Source organism: Drosophila gunungcola (genome assembly GCF_025200985.1).
Source record: "Drosophila gunungcola strain Sukarami chromosome 2L unlocalized genomic scaffold, Dgunungcola_SK_2 000008F, whole genome shotgun sequence".
Taxonomy (NCBI): domain Eukaryota; kingdom Metazoa; phylum Arthropoda; class Insecta; order Diptera; family Drosophilidae; genus Drosophila; species Drosophila gunungcola.
Window position 1 is genome coordinate 2795553 of NW_026453163.1, and position 18558 is coordinate 2814110.

General features: G+C 38.1%; 3 protein-coding genes and 1 pseudogene across 9 annotated transcripts; 3 read left to right on the forward strand and 1 right to left on the reverse strand.

The window, feature by feature from the left end:
* Positions 1 to 49: 49 nt before the first annotated feature.
* LOC128253329 (uncharacterized) lies at positions 50 to 5472 on the forward strand. 2 transcript variants are annotated; one of them, XM_052981644.1, is made up of 2 exons: positions 50 to 1165; positions 1251 to 5472. In XM_052981644.1, the coding sequence occupies exon 2, from the start codon at positions 1283 to 1285 to the stop codon at positions 2396 to 2398; it is 1116 nt and encodes a 371-aa protein (XP_052837604.1). In that variant the 5' UTR covers positions 50 to 1165; positions 1251 to 1282; the 3' UTR covers positions 2399 to 5472. The 2 variants fall into 2 exon arrangements, with proteins under 2 accessions (XP_052837604.1, XP_052837606.1); XM_052981646.1 differs by having other exon boundaries at positions 50 to 1098.
* Positions 5473 to 6350: 878 nt separating this feature from the next.
* Positions 6351 to 7689, reverse strand: LOC128253331 (ras-related protein Rab-30). 4 transcript variants are annotated; one of them, XM_052981651.1, is made up of 2 exons: positions 7345 to 7689; positions 6351 to 7190 (listed from the first exon to the last, which is right to left on the reverse strand). In XM_052981651.1, the coding sequence occupies exon 2, from the start codon at positions 7130 to 7132 to the stop codon at positions 6458 to 6460; it is 675 nt and encodes a 224-aa protein (XP_052837611.1). In that variant the 5' UTR covers positions 7133 to 7190; positions 7345 to 7689; the 3' UTR covers positions 6351 to 6457. The 4 variants fall into 4 exon arrangements, with proteins under 4 accessions (XP_052837611.1, XP_052837610.1, XP_052837609.1 ...); XM_052981650.1 differs by having other exon boundaries at positions 7334 to 7689; XM_052981649.1 differs by having other exon boundaries at positions 6351 to 7196; positions 7345 to 7688.
* A 1907-nt stretch (positions 7690 to 9596) lies between these two features.
* Positions 9597 to 11047, forward strand: LOC128253390 (uncharacterized; annotated as a pseudogene).
* A 938-nt stretch (positions 11048 to 11985) lies between these two features.
* Positions 11986 to 18480, forward strand: LOC128253457 (RNA-binding protein 39). 3 transcript variants are annotated; one of them, XM_052981857.1, is made up of 6 exons: positions 11986 to 12134; positions 12199 to 12323; positions 15057 to 15208; positions 15824 to 16240; positions 16603 to 17143; positions 17398 to 18480. In XM_052981857.1, the coding sequence occupies exons 2-6, from the start codon at positions 12270 to 12272 to the stop codon at positions 18034 to 18036; spliced, it is 1803 nt and encodes a 600-aa protein (XP_052837817.1). In that variant the 5' UTR covers positions 11986 to 12134; positions 12199 to 12269; the 3' UTR covers positions 18037 to 18480. The 3 variants fall into 3 exon arrangements, with proteins under 3 accessions (XP_052837817.1, XP_052837816.1, XP_052837819.1); XM_052981856.1 differs by having other exon boundaries at positions 12015 to 12323; XM_052981859.1 differs by having other exon boundaries at positions 12015 to 12323; positions 16606 to 17143.
* Positions 18481 to 18558: the final 78 nt, after the last annotated feature.

Genomic DNA, 18558 nt, shown 5'->3' on the forward strand with positions numbered 1-18558 from the left:
TGTCAATTTCACAACATTTCATGAAATTATTTCATCCTCTGACTGTACCAGAGCTAAGGTACTACTACTATTGGTTTAGTATCAAATTAGCATAGAAAAACTATTGTATCATAATCAAATGCTGTTAGGGCAAGGATAGTTAGGCCTTTAAGACTCTTTGAATTTTATAAATTTAATATGTTTACAAATTGCTTTATTCTGTTCAGTATTTATATAATATATATAAATATTATCTGAAGTTTAGTTTTTGTACCACGTTTCTGAAGTTTCGTTCAAAAATTTCCCATTGCCGGAAAAACTACGCAGTCCAGAGCTTTATAAAAATATTTTTTAAGAAGGAATTCATTATTATAATTATCACAAAAATATTGTACATCTCAAAAGATATAGAATATAAAGTTTAAAAAAAGGCCCTAAAAGATGCTAATTTTAACACTATTTTTATTTAATAAAGAAGACCAAAAAAGTTAAAGCCGCGAAAACAATATTGTACACCTCAAATATAATTACGAAAACGTTAATAAATCGAGTTGTCACCTTTTTTTGCAGAAATTATTTATTAAACCCAGTACATTTTGAAAAACAATAAAAAAGGCTTACACTTTTTTTGTTAATGTCTTCAAGTATTGTAGTCTACAACAAACAGGATTTCCCATTATTGAAACTATTAAATTGGTATAACTGTTTACTAACCAAATCCAAACTTTTCTTCTTTGAGTTATTAATTTAAATTACATTTTTGTTGATCAAAATTGTCCTCTATCAATAATATTTGTACTCATGCACGGTTTCTTGTCCCTTCTTTAATTTGGCAGTCAGAGTATTATTTATTTAATTTTATACAATTCTTGAAAGCTGACTGCCACTGTGTTTTTGAACACAATTGCAGGCTAGTTGAATGCCCTTAATGTTCAGTACTCTACATTTTCATGTAAACGTATGCCTTAGCTGGGTTCTCTTCCATTCCAATTGGAACCAGATATTTACACATCGATCGATAGTTTAAGGCAGAATCGATCGACAGCATTAAAGGGGAATTCACGGCCAGGCAAAGCAGTATTTTTATTAATTCCAATCAGAAAGAGATACAAATATTTAGTACGTTAGATATAAAATATAAAGGGCGATATAAAAATAAAGATAGGGCGGATTTAACCAGATTCAAGTAATTAGGAAGAATTAAAGACGAATTTCACAAGAAGCCGATATCTTTCTCAGTCTTATCAGCTTTTTTCGTATTACAAATGCAGGTTAGTCACCAGTTGGAGACGGAAGTCTAATAATGGCCGTCAGCAGGAGAAGCAATTGGTCGGTCCAGTCACTGAACATCACTTCGTACAACATCAGGGGTCTGGAGGGGAAGCACCTGGACAGAGCATTTTTAGAGTATCTCGGTAACTTTGATATCTATATATTACTCGAAACCCACACGCTCCCCGAAGCCCCAGCCACCGGAATCTTCGAGGAACAGCAGCCCGACTTTGAGTTCCTGCATTGGAAGGATGCAACGAAGGTGTTCCGACGAGGCAGAGGAATTGGTGGGTGTATAGTGGGCATCAGAAAGTCGCTTAGGGAGCTCGGAATAACTCATTCAGTTGCTGAAGCAAATGGCTTAAAGGTTCTGCAGCTTCGCCTGGGGAGGAGGGAACTGAGCATAGTTCCACTCTACATCCATACTGTGGGCTGGGACGCAGAGTTCGAGCCCGTAAGAAGGGCCTTTAAGAACAGTGAACTCTCGCTCGAGAACGCCATTGTAATGGGCGACGTGAATGTGCGAATCGGGGAACTTAAACAGGCAGTGGAGCCCTGTCCCTGTGTGGCCAACACAAACGGTCGACTTGCCAACGACAAAAAGAGGGAGAGAGGAGGCAGGTTTCTTTCCTTTTGCGCCCAAAACAAGCTCCAAATCCTGAATGGCCTGACCCACGGCGATTCAGCAGGAAGCTACACCTATTTCAGTGCTGTGGGCAACTCCACCATCGACATTGCCGCAGTAAGCCAGGGTCTCATGGCGTCGGTGGTGGACTTCAAGGTGGACAAGCCAGAAGTGGGGCAAACCCGCCATGGGTCCGACCATTTGCCCATATGCCTACAGGTGGACCTTGACTTCCTGCGAAACTGTCAAGCCGCCAGGCGGCCCAGGATTTTTCCACTCAGTCAGCCAACGAATAACAATGTCGTCTTATTTGATCCGAATATCGAAGTGACCGATCCAACTTTGGACTGTAATATAAGAGCCGAGGAAGTAATATTTGTCCTCAGACACAGCTCTTGGCCTGAGTTATCGAAAAACGCACTGAAAGACATAATTGACGGAATAACACTGCAGTGCAATGATCTCTTCAACGAACCGAATAGAAAGCAAAACCGTCGTTTCGAATTTGTACTCACCATCTGATCTAGCAAAGATACTACTCAACATAGTGAGGAGGAGGCTGACCAGGTGGTGCAAGCAAAACCACATCCTAAGTGATTGTCAGATTCGTTTTTCGGGAAAGTCCTCGAAGGTGGACTTTGTTTACATTTTAAGTACTGCTGCAAAACTGAAGCTGGCCGAAAAGGGAACGAAAGTATACTCGTATTTTGTTCACTTCAAATCGGTACTCCCAGAAATGCCCAAAAAACTCTTGTGGACAAAACTTCAAAAGCTGGGAGTGTCGTCAAAAATAGTAAACTATTTAAGACTCATGTACAAAAAGGCACATTACCAAGACGAACTTCTCAATTACTTTCGAATCGGCGGTGGAGTTCTCTCGGAACTGATGTTCACCCTTTATTTAAACGATCTTGCCGAGGAATTAAAGGGAGAACCAGGACTTGTGATCGATAATCGGCAGATAAGCATCCTAATGTTTGCTGACAAAGTCGCCATTCTTTCTGAAAGCACTAGAGCGCTTCAAGATATGATCAATCGGCTGGAAAAGTTCTGCATCAAATGGGGAATGGCGGTGGACATGGAAAAGTCGGAGGTAATGGTGTTCAGACGGGGCGGTCAGATTTCTGCAGCGGAAAAATGGATTATCAGAGGAAAACAGATCAAAACTACTTCCAAGGCCGCCTTTCTCGATTTTGAGTTTACTTCCTCGCTCTCAAACAGAAAACAAGTGCTCAAAATGATTGCTGACGCCAAGAGTCGCCTGGAGGATTTCAGCACCGACACTGAACCCTGGATAAGATTGATGGAACGTTATATGGCTCAAATTTGGGGAAGTGAGTTGTTTAAGGAGATCGACAAGCTGCAGGAAAGTTATGAAAGGAAAACTAGAAATACCACTATCTGCAATAGTACCCATCTTCATAGTCTTGCCTTAGACCTCCAGCTGAAATATATTGGAAGTATATATTTTTCACGCAATCAAAATTCTGTGGCTCAGTTTCTCAACCTCAAAGTGATAGAGAACAATGTTCTGTGGGCACAGAAACTTAGTGCTTTTTGTGAGCCTTTCAAATTGAAATGGAAGAGATTCCTCAACTCTGAACTAGAATGGAGTAATTTCTGCTCGAGTCTGCTCACCCGCCTGGAAAAACCTTGAGTCTCCACGCATTTTTAAACAAGAGTTCTAGTTCAAATTTTGTTCTACATATTTTTTAAGAAATCGAAACTATCTGTGGTAACTGCAGGCTTATATACCCCAGCAGATGTAAGAGAAATGTGTTAGTAATACACTTTTTTTGTTTAGTTCCCGTTTTTAAAATTTATTTAAGTTTTTAAAAGACAACACATACGATTAGAGGGAAAAGGTTTTTATCTAGATAAAGTGTTTTAGTTCAGTAAATAAAGACCGCTATATTGATAAATATCAGTAAATAGAGTTTACGCGTCTCTCTTTTAAAACATCAAAGTCTGAACTTTTCTATTAAGTTTTGACATACATATGTACAATGTTCATCATATATAAATTCAAATGTATCTCCAACTGCGTTGTAAACTTTTAACTAATATTTAAATATACTTTGAAAGGGGACAAAATATTTTTTGTATATAAAAAAATTGTATATAACTTTTATATGCATTTATGTCTGATTTAATAAAAAAAAGTATTTAATTCATGCAGCCGTAAAGTTGTAATTGTTGTATTTAGACGAAATATGTCAAGACAGCGTAATCCGCATACTAAGCACTTATAAGTATATATTACTTTTAAAAGGAGCATCGGATTCGAACCTGTGTCATTTGGCGCGTATTTTAAACAAAACTGCCACCAGCAGTGCTGCCAAGTTTTGATCAGAGAAAAGCAGTTTTTGACTTGATAAAAGAATAACAAAAAAGAATTTTTTTTAATAATCCGATTGTTCCCATGGAAGCTATAAGATTTTAATCAAATTTAAACCGTAATTCTAAAATAATAAACCTTTATTATGACCAACAAACAACATTAAAAAACCGCAAAGTTATACTTTTTTAAATTTGTTTCCCGATATATATGATATATGATATAGTCGTCTGATTCGGCTCGTTCCGACTATTTTACTACCTACAACATGAAGACAACTTTTGGGAAAGTTTCATGCAGATATGTAGTTTTAAAACTTAGAGACTGATGCTGATCAAACTGAAATTACAATACCTCCTGCAATATATGTGTATATATATAAGTGAGTAAACTCAAGTTTAAAGAAAGTAAGGGTTTTAGCATTGTCTAGTGTCGCCACAGGCGGCAGTTTCCTCAGCTGCCCAAAGTTTGTTTTTAAACTTAAGTATAAATCTTTCAGAACCTGGGAATGTGCTTTTCCTAACACATGTAAAAACAGTAGTGGTCCCGCTTAAATCACGTTTTGAAAAGCGGGTTGATCAGAATTCAGAAAAGTTGTATTCTTCACCTTACCTTACCTTACATGCGAAAAAATATTATTTCGACAAAACCCTTTTTGCAGTGCATATAATAAATTTAAAAAATTCGAGTTTTTGGAACTGCGAGACCACCTTAATCGTAAGCTGTGGATTGTTATTCTGTTGCAAGAATCAAATTACTGCACTTTATCCTCAGCATATAGCAACATAATTTCAAACATTTTTCAAAAAATAGGCCGGTCCAATTAATGGGCTAACACCAAGGTCACACTTTAAGCTACCCTTAATAAGGTTCTGGAAAAACTTAATTCGGTTTGCTGAAACTAAACTGTTTGAAGCAGACTTTTGGTACTCAGACTTATGCCCCGCAATCTAGGACACACTATTTCGTCCATTTATTTTTAAATGACTCAGTATGGAACTAAAACCAAGAAAAAATACATTTTGTTAATTTGCATTACACTCGCATGTCCCTATCTGAACTATTACAAAACTGTCTGAAAACAATTTTTTCTCCACCACAACTAAAGCAAATGAATGGACGGTAAAGTTGAAAGAGCCGGGATTGTTTGACTATGCTTAAATGACAAAATATAAACTGTATGTCGTTAATAAAGTTCATAAAAACTCCATGATCGTACCGAAACTAAACACAAAATACAAAGATTGGACTATTCGAAATAAGTGAAATAAGTTAAAGTCACAACATTTTTAAACCATTACAATAGTAGATTATTTCTTTTTTTTATTTATCTCTGGCCTATCCCATAGTTTCTACATGTTTAATTTTTGGAATGTCATAAAATCTCCTTAAACACTATTACGAGAACTATGTAAAAATTGTATTACAAGTGATTGCACATTAATCATAAAAATATTTTAAAATAGTTGCAAATAAATATGCATAAATTGTATGTATACAACAAATGTAATGTATAAAATACGCAATACTCTTAGAAACAATCGAACTAAAACCGAATTGTGTGAGTAGCTTGGTTGATATCATAAATTCTTTGAAGCATTGGCTGTGATGCTCACTTGGTAAGTGATCCGCAATCGGATCAATACTTTGCTGTAATACTAATAAAGAAAATCAGGCGCTTACAAACGACACTTCCAATGAAGTTATTGTAACACAAATGTTTAGCATCCATAGTCATTATCAGCTAGTTTTGCAGTAGATCTTAATCGTGATACTCGGGGTCTAAAAAGTAAAGGGGTTAAATTTAAAAGAAAGTGGAGGTTTCCTGTGAAACTTATAAAAACAAAAATTGATTTAGTTGAGAGCGCTTTGCTAAAAGATTTTAAAATTGCAAAGCAATCTTACGATTGACTCTCAACCATCAGAAACAGATCTAAATCGTGATACATAGTAATCCAACAAAAATGTATAATATTAAATAATTACAATCTTAAATGCTGTACTATTGTTTCTGGATATTGCAGTTGAAGTGAACTCTAACGAATTGCTTGGTTGAGTGGAATCTAACCAATTATTTGTTTAACACAATAACAAAATCATAGGTGAAATAGAACAAAAGTCGGATAACTAGTAAACTAGAGTTGCTAGAATGGGGGAGCTTGTAATGGTAATAAAAGATCAATGGAATATCACGATTAGTTCTTATATATATTAGCTGCTCAGTTTCCAGTTCCGTTTGCAGCTCAGTCCGCTTGACTAGAGTTTGAGCCGCCGCCGCTGGCAAGTCCGCCACAGCAATTGCTTTGCGCTGCCTTGGCACTGAGGCTTCCCAGTCCGATGGAACTGCCCTCCGACTGCCGCTGGGCAGCCGCCGCTGCAGCGGAACCGCTGCCATCTTTGCTTCGTGCCTGACCAATCAGTTCGGCGGCTATCTCGTAGAACAGCCGCTCCACGTTCTCCGCCTCCTTGGCGGACGTTTCCAGGAAGTACATGTCGTGCTGTTTGGCGAACTCCTCGCCAATCTGGGTGGGTATCTCGCGATCATCCCGGTCCGTCTTGTTCCCCACCAGAATCTTGAGCACCTTAGAGTTGGCGTACTCTTGGATCTCGCGCAGCCAGTCCGGCAGGCAGTCGAATGTGGGCTGGCAGCTGATGTCGTAGACCAGGATCAAGGCGTGGGCTGATCGGTAGTAGCTCTGCGTGATGGAGCGGAACCGCTCTTGGCCGGCGGTGTCCCAGATCTGCAGCTTGATCTTCTCGCCCTCTACCTCCACCGTTTTGATCATGAAGTCCACGCCGATGGTGGCTCCTTGGCCAGGCGGAAACAGACCCTGGGTAAAGCGGCGCACCAAGCAGGTTTTCCCAACGCCTGCGTTGCCCACCAGGACGATTTTGAACAGGAACTTGTAGTCCTCCATTGGGGCTACTGCCGAAATGGGCTGGTTTTTGGGTTACTGAGGGGTGCGTGCTCTGCCTCTGCCTCTGCAAACGTAGTCGAAAGTTAGTCGGAGTTCAGACACACCTAGGCAGCGACGCGTAACGATTGTATTGTGATGGGGTGGTGGCAATGGCACGTTGGATCGGCTTACGCCATCCTCGACGAAGACTGCGCCTCTCACCTGTGGCTCACCTGCGGCTCTCTTATTGCCTAGGTAGTAAGATGGGTGGTTCTAACCACTGATGGCCTTGTTCTGTGCCTGTTTTGGCCAAAAACTGATGACTCAACAGCAGTAGAAGGTGCTTGTTTTCCGCTTTTAGCTGCGGATGAACCCTAAATCCATTCAGTCTTGGCCAGGCTCTCGCTCTCTTTATCGGGGAAACTGCAATCAACTGGTTGCATGCTGGCGCATTAATTGCCAGATCTCTTTTTACCTATGTTTACCAACAGAATTTAGCTGCTTTTCGACTTGTGATGGTATTGAACTAGAGCTGGAAGCAATTTCGATAGGCCGATGTTCTACAATCTTTTTCAATCATCGATATTCGATTTAAATTTCAAAACAGCTGTTAACAAAACAACAAACCAGAGGCTGCTGAACTTATTTGTTGAACCGCTAAAAACCAGGGTACAATGGTACAATATTTGAAAATGAAATGACTTATAAAAATTGTTCAGTGTTAAAATGCTGGCACAACAATATTTATATCGAAAAATAATGTCGTTTAAGAACTACTTTTACCGAACTAATGCCGATTTAAAGTATATAAGTAATGAGTGGGTTTCAATTCAAAATATTGAACATGGTTCATAACATTTATTTATAAATACATACAACGACGCGTGTTATTTTACTGAAAGTGTGAAGTTTTCGAACCATGTAATTAATGTATGTATGTAAATCCATATATTTCTGAAATTTGTTTAATTTTTCTCTGCATATTTTCTACATTGCACGTCGCTAAAATTGACGAAATTATATCGATAACACTAACAAACACGATAGTATATCGATCAAATTTGAGCAAGTTCACATGTAGGTGCTATACTGCCAACTTGGTCCAATTACTTCGGCGCTTGTTTTAAAATGTCAGTTAGAAGGTAAACGATTTCTATATTTATCGCGGTAAATATTAACTTTACGCCTAATAGCCACATAACATTAATTGTGAATATTTTACTAAATCTAAAACTTTTACTAGAAGTATTATTTGACAAAAGCCATATTTTGAAAGAAGGTTTACCCTTTATTTCCTTAAAACCGCTCTTGTCGCCAATTTTTTTTAATTATTCGTAATAAGGGCCCCTTTATAGCCTGAATTTATTGTTTTTGAATATAACAACTTTTTTGAACATAGAAAACTTTGCTGTTTCACAATGCTGCAATGTTTACGTAAACATGTTCATTGCACATATAAGAAAGTTGAAAAATGTTCTATTTCTAGTAAAACATGATATCGGTGACCGAAATGGGTTCAGCAGGGCCAGAACCACATTGCTTTACTGCTGAATATCTGACAGGAAAAATCTCCCAAAATTTCGCGGACTTTTGCTCTTTTTTAGAAAATGTGGTGCTCTCCCAACAGCACCATCTTGTACTATTCATGTTCGTCCAATTTGACAATTGCCACGATGGTATTATGGATATCCATTTTCCCCAAAATTTTTTCAAATCCTTGTAAAGGGATCACAAAGCTACCCCTGTAAACCTTTGGGATTTTTCTGCACTGAAAAAAAATTAATTAATTCATTAATTTTTATTATGTTCAAATTTTCCCCAACATTTTTCCAAATCCTTGTAAAGGGATCACAAAGCTTCCCCTGTAAACCTTTGGGATTTTTCTGCACTGAAAAAAAATTAATTAAATCATTGATTTTTATTTTGTCCGTAATGAATAAAACTCAACTGTTGGTCACGACGACTGTGTTAGATTTGTCGTCAAAATTGTTTCATTCCCGCGTCTAGGAATCACAAAACCACACTTGGGGACTATTGCTTTTATTTTCTGCCCTGAAAAAAAATTATTAAATGATTTTAATTTTATTCCAAACAAATAAAACTCATTTGATTTTTGGCTATGCTATATTTTTTTGTAAAAAGATACGTAAACTACACCCAAAATTAATTTTAAAATTAATTTAAGAACTAATAATGTATGTTTTTTCTTTTACTTTACTTTAATTTTTATTACAATTTTATTACGATCGAAATTTACTAATAACTTATTTGCTATATTTAGTAATTGAACTTTGGCACAAAAAAAATAATGACTCTGACCCGTAATTAGACTTGTTTATCAAAAACAACTAAAAGATAAGGAAACTTATTTAAAAACGGAGCCGAAGACGAAGCCGAGTCTGGATTACGAAGATCCGGAATTCGACTGTGTTTTACACTCTTGCATTGTTCTTATCTTTTTAGCAATCGCTTTTCTTAATACTATTTTTTCATTGTGAATCGCATTACGAGATGTCTTGGAAGCGTAATTATAAACCAATGGAAACCAATGTTTCGGAGTGTCGAATTTGTAAACAAACTTTCAGTGGCAACTACATATGTGAGCAACCTAAAGCGGCAGCGGCATTTGGAAGCGAAGCACTAAAGTAAAGTGGCCGAAAAAAGGAAACACAAGTGGTTAAAAAAAAGTTCTCGGTCGTAATGGGGCAAGAAGAAGTTAAAAACGAATGCATTGCCCTGGTGACCGCTGCAAAGGTTCCGTTGGCAGTATTAGACTTCGAAGGTTTCAAGACGTTAACAGCTCAAAAATTTAGTGGCTTGGATATGACCTCTTAAACATCGAGTAATGTCATGAGCTTAGTCGAGGAGAAATACAGCTCGTTAAAGGGTGAAATGAAATGGACAACAGAATCATTTGCTTAAAAATTGACACGACAACAAGGTGCAATCTCTGGATTCTCGTGCAATTCATTGACAATGGTGAAATTTTGTTAAAAATGTTGGACATGATAGAGCTAAGGCGTCGCACACCTCCCGAAATCTCTGCTCTGAAATTATGTCTATATTGACAGAATTTTTAATTTCAAGAGACCAAATTTAACCATTACAACGGTCAACTAAAGGAACATGGTCAAAGCAGTCGAACTTCTAAACAGCTGCGATGATGAGGATGCAGACCACGAGAAGTTTCTGGTGAGGATCCCGATGAAGAAGGACTGCTGACCAATATCCAAATTCACTCGATAAAGTCAGTGAAGTGTGCAGCCCACACCCTTCAACTTGCCGTGAAGGATTTTGTTCAACGCCTCGAATCGGCTGGTTACATTGACACAGCTCGACGAATTGTTAAGCTTTTAAGAACGCCAGCATACAGGTAATGTTATTTCATTATTTCAATTAAACTGATAAAAAAGGTAATAAAATTATTTATTTATTATGTATTTTATTTAAAATTTGTTCGCATTGAATTTCATGTATTGGGGTTCTAAGTTATTTAAAAACATTTAAGTAGTTGATACATATACAAATATTTATTTTTATTTCTTTTTTTATTAAAATGTTAAAATCTTTTATTTGTTTCTTATATTGAAGGCATTGTAATTTGCGTTTTTAATTTTTAAAAAATCGGACAACCATATCAGCTGCCATAAAAGCGGTGGAAGAGCTCGTCGGAAAATTCTCGCAGCTTCATTGTTTTTAAACATATACATGTATACTGCACATATTAAAAGTCAATATATTATCGTTTTATATAGTTTTTTTTAATAGCGTTAAGTGCATACAAATCGTTGCATTTCAATTATATTATTACTCAAATAAGTTGCATATTTATGTATACTAAACCGTTATTTTTCTGGATGCAGGTATTTAATAACCAAGGAGTCAAAAACCAATGTTGGATAATGCAACTCGTTGAAATATTGAAATACTTCAGCGCTACCAATCAAAAATCTTGCGACAAATTGTTAACGCTGCATATTATGTAACCAATGCAAATATTCAGAAAGATCTAAATATTCCAACTATAAAAGAAGAGATTAACAAATATAGTAAGAAATATACATACAGACTTCACAATCATGTAAATAATTTAGCCTAGGTCTAGTAGACAATAGCTTAACATTCAGACTCAAAAGATTCCACATTCTTGATCTCCCTGATAGGTACATTTAAGTAAACGAGAAATTAAATTAATAGCAGGTTTCACTGGAAATCTGCTATTCCTGTTATGTAAATATTAGTCATACAATTTACTTATTGTCATTAGACAGATTGTAAATAAAAATTAAAAAAAAAAGATGTTTGTGAGTCCCAAACGAACAATTAAGTTTCGTAGGATAATTTTGGCCCGTTCCCTAATGCCCTCTTTCCATACAGTCCATCTGTTGGAAACGGTTGGAATTTTTGACATATATGAAACTCCGATTTCCACAGAGCACATCCACCTTGAACCTTCCGATGTTCTGAACAGCTTTGGCTAGTCAGAATTTTTTGAGGGAGTCTTTCACTCTACCAAACTCTTTTAGAAGTACTTTTTCCTGTTTTTATCTTCATGCTATGGATAAGTTGCTAAATGGTTGACTGAACTTTTAAATAATGGCTTATATCTACTCTGTAATCAAATTGCTACTACGCCTCTGGTTCACAGAAACAAAGATGACCGCCACGTCATTTCAAATTCTTTCGCGCCAAGACTTTAGAGTTGCAACGAAAAAACATCGGCTAAATATCGGCTAGAAACGTGCGGTTAGGAACGTTAGTTCCACCTTTAATGAACAACCAGGACTTTGCGGACTATCCTTGAAATAAAATAAAATAAATAAAAATCAATCGTAGGAATGTCCCTAACAAAAAATCGGCTAAAAATACCATTTATACCGCGAGTAGTACTATCGATTGTCCGCCATCGATAAGTTTGTGACAACCCTGAAGCCGAAAACAAGCAGCCACGCTAGAGAAAAAATCTAGTGGAAAATTCACAAAATTTGTAATTTAATAAACGCAATTGTCGAAAAAAAAGTTTGTAAGTGGTTTTGCGAATTCCGCTGTGCGTTCCCACCCCATTTTGATTTCTCCAAACGAGCCAGAAGCAGAGCAGGGGACTTTTTTCACGGAGCACCCGCACAGCGGCGGAAAGAGAACCGAGGAAATTTTAAGCATGGCCGAGGATTTTGATGTGGAGGCGATGCTCGAGGCGCCGTACCAGAAAAACGTAAGTTTGATAAACCTAAAATTAGGCGATTATCGTATAAATTAAGACCTGCTGGTTTTTGTTAAAGCCAAATGCAAATATTTTGATGCGAAAATAGAAAACAGTTACTTCATATGTATGTTTGTATACTTCTTTTCCCAAATAGACACCCACAGGCGCGCTTGTGTGCGTACGTGCATTTCGTGTTTGTATGTAAGTCGTCGTCTCGGGCACACACACACACACATGCACATGATGCATACTAAGTGGTCTTAAATCGATTTTAAACCTATTTTTGTTGTTAAATTAAAAATCGGAGGACAAAACGCGGCCGATTTTCGTATTTTTTGTATAGTAATTTTCATACTTGACTGACTGCGTGCATACAGAATTACTTAGCCTACGGAAAATCTTCCTGTGTGTGGGTATGTGTTGTTTATTTTCCTCCTGCCGATTGATAGGGTGTGTACAGTGGGGTGCAAAATATTTTGCTGGGTTGCAAGGGCATCAAAAACGTGTAACAAGTGTCTAAAAATATGAAGTTGGCTCTAAATTTAAAGTAAGGTCTTCCTAAGAGTGTGTGAAACCATAAATATGCATAACTTATTTTTTTATTATTACTTGGACTTCAATCTTCCTTACTGACTGAACTAAACTTTTAGTATAAAGTTTTACTTCCTTATCTTATCGACGATCTAAGCATAGAAAACCAATTTGCAACCCAATGAAAATTTTAAAATAAGATCATTACATACTTAGACTTTGACCCTATAAAAACTTACTTATTTGTTATCAGAATAGTGAATAGTGTAGAAACTTATCTATGTAGGTGTCTACTTAGGATTATATAGTAACTACTTAGATTTCTTTAAATTTGCATTTTATTCTTGTCGTAGTAGGAGAACAATAAATAATTAAACAACATATAAATGTGTGGCCATCAATAAAATTTCTTTTATCATATTCAAATTATAGGGAAATCCTTTTGAAGGTTGAAGTTGGCTTTTGAATATTGCTTTCCAAACAATTTAAAGCTTTTTTTTAATAGAGCTATGAGCAGAAATTGTAAATATTTTATCTTAGAAATGTAATGCAAACTATTTAGGTTCAGTGTTTCGGTAATAGTTAAATTTTTTTTTTTGTATCTTGGAAAGCTATGTAGATCTACTTGAACAAGGGAATGAATTTGGAAAAAAATATTCTAAAGGTCTAGAGGTCAGTTGTCTCCAAATGTAAGTTTTATCTAATGGTAAATAAAACAGGTGTTTTTTTGTAACAGCTTTAGATAGATAGATTATACAATAAACGTAAACCTTTTACATTAGAAAATCAAAATAAATATATATTAGACCTTTTTATAATATATAACTAGTGGATTTTTGTATTCAGTTTATCAAATGTAGTCTCCAAAGTATGGAACTCATCGAAATCCCTTTCTTCCCGAATCAACAAATCTTGAGTTGAATGCTCTTATTTCTTCTTATCTGCTGTCTCACTAAGAACAACCAAAAACTACCCACACACAATCACCATTAAAAAATTTAAAAAAAAAAAACGAAACAAAATGCTAGAATAATTCTTAAGGGTGAAATGTCTTTGCAGAAATCGAATAAGCTCAATATTGTTGCTAGAGATTGTTTTGGTCATTCTAAACACAAAAAGCTGGAGACCATTTGGTAAGTTTTGAATGTGCCAGAAGCTGAGAAAAAAAAACAATTACAAATTACAAACAATAAAAAAAAAAAACCAAAACATATCTAGGCATCTTGTATTCAATATGATTTGTTTATGTTTGAGTTTTTTTTAACACAAACCAATTGAAACTCTATATCTTACTGCTCTATGTAAACCAATGAAACTGAACGTGCACTAAATTTCAGATTTACTCCTCCTTACTTGTCTGGGGCAGCAGGCAGCACTACTACTACTCTCACTCACAGTCAGACAAGAAAGAAAGTATCGCTCAAATTACAGATTCAAACAGAAATCGAAATCGAAATCGAAATCGAAAATAAGCAATAATGACCAACACAAAAGCCTAAACCAAACTTATTTGAACAAACAAAAAGTAACAAGCAATTCTTAAACTATAGCACTGCAATCTTACTTATATAATGTCTATGTCCTATATATATAGACGACGTCTTTTTGAGAACCAATCAACCAGTCCACTCCACTAGCCAGCGCTAAACATTCCCCCAAAACTGAACTGATTGAGAATGAGCATGAGAAATTTGCCCATGTGGAGACAACATTTCTCGCCGTCGTGAACCATCTGTGTGTGTGCCATATACAATATATATTAAATATATTTACCAAAACTACGTATAAGATATCTCTCTTTATCTACATCCTTATTACTACCTTGCTAAAAATTGGCAATGATCCCCAAATGATCATTGTTGACTTAAGCATTTCTACTTTATATACTTGCAGATGCCAAAAATTTAACTAATTTACTTTGATTTGCTTTCTCTTATTCAAAAAAATATTTACGAAACTGAAAAAAATATATATCATAACAAACTCAAATGATATAATCGAAAATCAACCAACATCAACAACGACAACAACGTAACGAACGATCAACACCCGTTACGTGTTCCCACCCACCAAAAAACTGAAACCAATCGACAACAAATAATCCACTTATCTGTATCTACATTATTGCTTGCGCCCACCCCACCCATCCTCCCCGTCCACTCCCACACCCAATCCAATCCTCAAAACAAACAAAACAACCTATCTGTGTAGAATGTCAGTGCGGGCACCGGTGGACGTGGTGGACGCAGGCGCAGCGGCAGCAGTCCCGGCGGCGGAGGCCACGACGACGACTACGCCGAGAACGGGCCACGGAACGGCAACGGCGGCGGAAGCTCACACAAAAAGCAAAGCAAGAGGTCCCGGTAAGTGCAATTAAATGTGAAGGACTTTATCTCACATCGAGACAACGAATTTACCTTGGATTACAACATATTATGAATAAACTATTACCATGGCAAAATCTAATCCAACGGAAAAGAACGAAAATTCAGAACCTTCCCATGTCTAGTTGAAATGTTTTAGAATATTTTATTTTTTTAAATGCTTGTGTGTAAACAAAAAACTGACGACTATATCTTATAATAGGAAAGTCGTTCAATTTTTATTGTTTTTAAACGCTTACGCAAGTACTTTTGGTTCTTAAGGAGACATTTCCGCTAGACGAGTTAGTATAGCCATGTCACTCTGTCCTTTTGATTCTTTTCCGTGTGCAACCTAAGTTTAAATGTTGAAACATTGGCAATCGTGTTTTTGTATGTGTACGCGAATCAAGTTTGGCGAAACCTTTCCCTGAGTTGGCTATATTTTGTAGATGTCATATATCACATGCGTACTGTTGTACAACGTATATTATTTTAATTTAATATTAATATTTAATATTAAAATTTAAATTTAAATTACTGAACATTAGTAATATTAATATAACAAATCAATAATATAAACCAATCCTAACGTAATCCCTTTCTTCACTTTCGCAGCAGTAGAAGCGGATCACGCGATGGCAAAACCCGGCGGAATCGGGGCAGTGAACGCAGCAGTCACCGGGAGAAGGACAAAGAGCGCGATCGTCACCGCGATGGAGGCGACCGGGATCGACACCGCAGAGAAGGTGGAGATCGGGATAGGGAGCGGGAGCGGGAGCTTGAACGCGACCGGACTCGTCGTAGTCGGTCACGGGATGAGCGTGGCGGAGGAGGGGGCGATGATCGTCGCGGGCGGTACGGGGATCGCGAGAGGGAGCGACGATCCAGAGATCGTCGTGGCGGCAGCAAGTCCTTGCAGCAGGATCGGTCCCGGGATAAACGCCGTCGGAGTCGCTCTCGCGATCAGCAGCGCAAACGGCTGAGTCCAATCCGTGAACGCAAGCGCAGCCATTCCCGCTCAAAGGATAGAAAGTGAGTTGAATTTAGCTTTAATATCCAGCATATTGTGCAACATATCAGAAAGTTTAAATTGGACAGTTACAGGAACTTCTGTTTAAAAGCGTGGAAACTATTGTGTTAAATATATAAATAGGAAATCCCTTGAAGGACTCATTTGTTGTATGCTTGAAACGTTCTGACGTTTTTTAAAACTAAATCTAACAGAACTATACATTTATAAACGATGACCGTAAAAACTAGATGTTAGTTTAAATTAGCCTTTATGGTCATATTTACGCTTTTTGTCAATTTGTATTTCTAAAACTGCTATCTAAAGTACTTATAAAAACCAATCAAATATTTAATGTATTGTATTAATTGTTTTCCGAATGCAGCAGCCGTCGTCGGGGCACCCACTCGCCCCGCCGTCGATCGCCGGCAAATGGAGCAGGCGACCGAACCCCGCCCACCGAGCTCAGTCCCGAGGAGCGGGACGCCCGCACCGTCTTCTGCATCCAGCTATCGCAACGAGTGCGAGCCCGTGACCTGGAGGAGTTCTTCTCCAGCGTTGGCAAGGTGCGCGACGTGCGGCTGATCACGTGCAATAAGACGAAGCGCTTCAAGGGCATCGCTTACATCGAGTTCGAGGATCCCGAGTCCGTGGCCCTGGCTCTGGGTCTCTCGGGCCAGCGGTTGCTCGGCATACCCATCATGGTGCAGCACACGCAGGCGGAGAAGAATCGCCTTCAGAATGCGGCGCCCGCATTCCAGCCGAAGAGTCACACGGGTCCCATGCGCCTCTACGTGGGATCACTTCACTTCAACATCACCGAGGACATGCTGAGGGGAATATTCGAGCCGTTTGGTAAAATCGATGCCATTCAACTGATAATGGATACCGAGACAGGCCGATCCAAGGGTTACGGATTTATAACGGTGGGTTTCTGGTCATTCCTAAGTTAGTGTTACAAGATAGCTGGGTTTTTAGCTAATGAAAATTTATAATCGTTTTTCGTTTGGGTCATACCATCTTTACTGTATGATTTAATGTCTCGGGTGTTTAAAACTTTAAATACTATACATTAATTGAGTACTCGATTTTTTATATAAACTATCCCGAAGGAATGCATGCACATATCGTTTTCATTTTAAAATGACAATCTAATGTAGATTCTCTCTTTTCTCTACAGTACCACAATGCTGACGATGCCAAAAAGGCTTTGGAACAACTGAACGGTTTCGAGCTAGCCGGCCGCCTCATGAAGGTTGGCAACGTGACGGAGCGACTGGACATGAACACCACTTCGCTGGACACGGACGAGATGGATCGCACGGGCATCGATCTGGGTGCCACGGGGCGTCTGCAGCTGATGTTCAAGCTGGCGGAAGGAGCCGGTCTAGCGGTGCCTCAGGCGGCGGCCAATGCTCTGCTGGCCACCGCTCCTCAACCGGCGCCGGTGCAGCAGCAGGAGGCGGCTCCGTCAATAGCCACGCAGTGCTTCATACTGTCCAACATGTTTGATCCGCGCACTGAGACGAATCCCACGTGGGACGTAGAGATCAGGGACGATGTTCTGGAGGAGTGCGCCAAGCACGGCGGAGTGCTGCACATCCACGTGGACACAGCCTCACCCACGGGCACCGTCTACGTCAAGTGCCCTGGAACAACGACGGCGGTGCTGGCGGTGAACGCACTGCACGGACGCTGGTTTGCCGGACGCGTTATTACGGCCGCGTATGTGCCCGTAATTAACTACCACTCCATGTTTCCGGACTCCATCAATGCCGTCAATCTGGTGGCTTCCACGCGCAAGAACACCGACGATTGAGCAGGACATGCGGACAAAAAGATTGTTATTATTCGTTACAAAAATTAATTTTTGGTCTAAACATTTTCAATTTTTTTAAAGATTTTCGACGCAAGCTGAAAACTAGGGGCACATATTAAAATACAATTAAATACATTTATAAATATATGAATTACAAAATTATTTTAAACTTCTCTCGCCTTGAGACCTCCTGAAATGCTGCAAGATAGAATTACTGATGGAAAAAAAAACAGTTCTTAGTGCTTAATTTATTTGTAATTTGCTAGTTTGACCGCCAAAAATGTTAGGACACTGACCGACCTATCGATAGTTGGCTTGGACGGAACATCATTTTAAAACATTGAAAACTATAAAGTTCATATATTTGTTAAGCCCCCCTAACTTTACTATGCAAATATTTTGTAGAAAAATAACACTAATCAAAAATAAAACAAAATCAAAGAAGTGCTTCGAGTTTGGCAAAACAACTTGACCGCTGGTCGCCATGGATCGCTACTCCATTTTTTAAATAATCCACTTCAA

What these genes read in the sequence shown, in the direction of transcription:
- LOC128253457 (XM_052981857.1), top strand. Translation starts at nt 12,270, where the DNA reads ATGGCCGAGGATTTTGATGTGGAGGCGATGCTCGAGGCGCCGTACCAG. An exon ending in AGGCGCCGTACCAGAAAAAC is followed by an intron (nt 12,324 to 15,056) that starts GTAAGTTTGATA and finishes CTATCTGTGTAG; the next exon opens with AATGTCAGTGCGGGCACCGG. An exon ending in AGGGTTACGGATTTATAACG is followed by an intron (nt 17,144 to 17,397) that starts GTGGGTTTCTGG and finishes TTTTCTCTACAG; the next exon opens with TACCACAATGCTGACGATGC.
- LOC128253329 (XM_052981644.1), top strand. Translation starts at nt 1,283, where the DNA reads ATGGCCGTCAGCAGGAGAAGCAATTGGTCGGTCCAGTCACTGAACATC.
- LOC128253331 (XM_052981651.1), bottom strand. Translation starts at nt 7,132, where the DNA reads ATGGAGGACTACAAGTTCCTGTTCAAAATCGTCCTGGTGGGCAACGCA.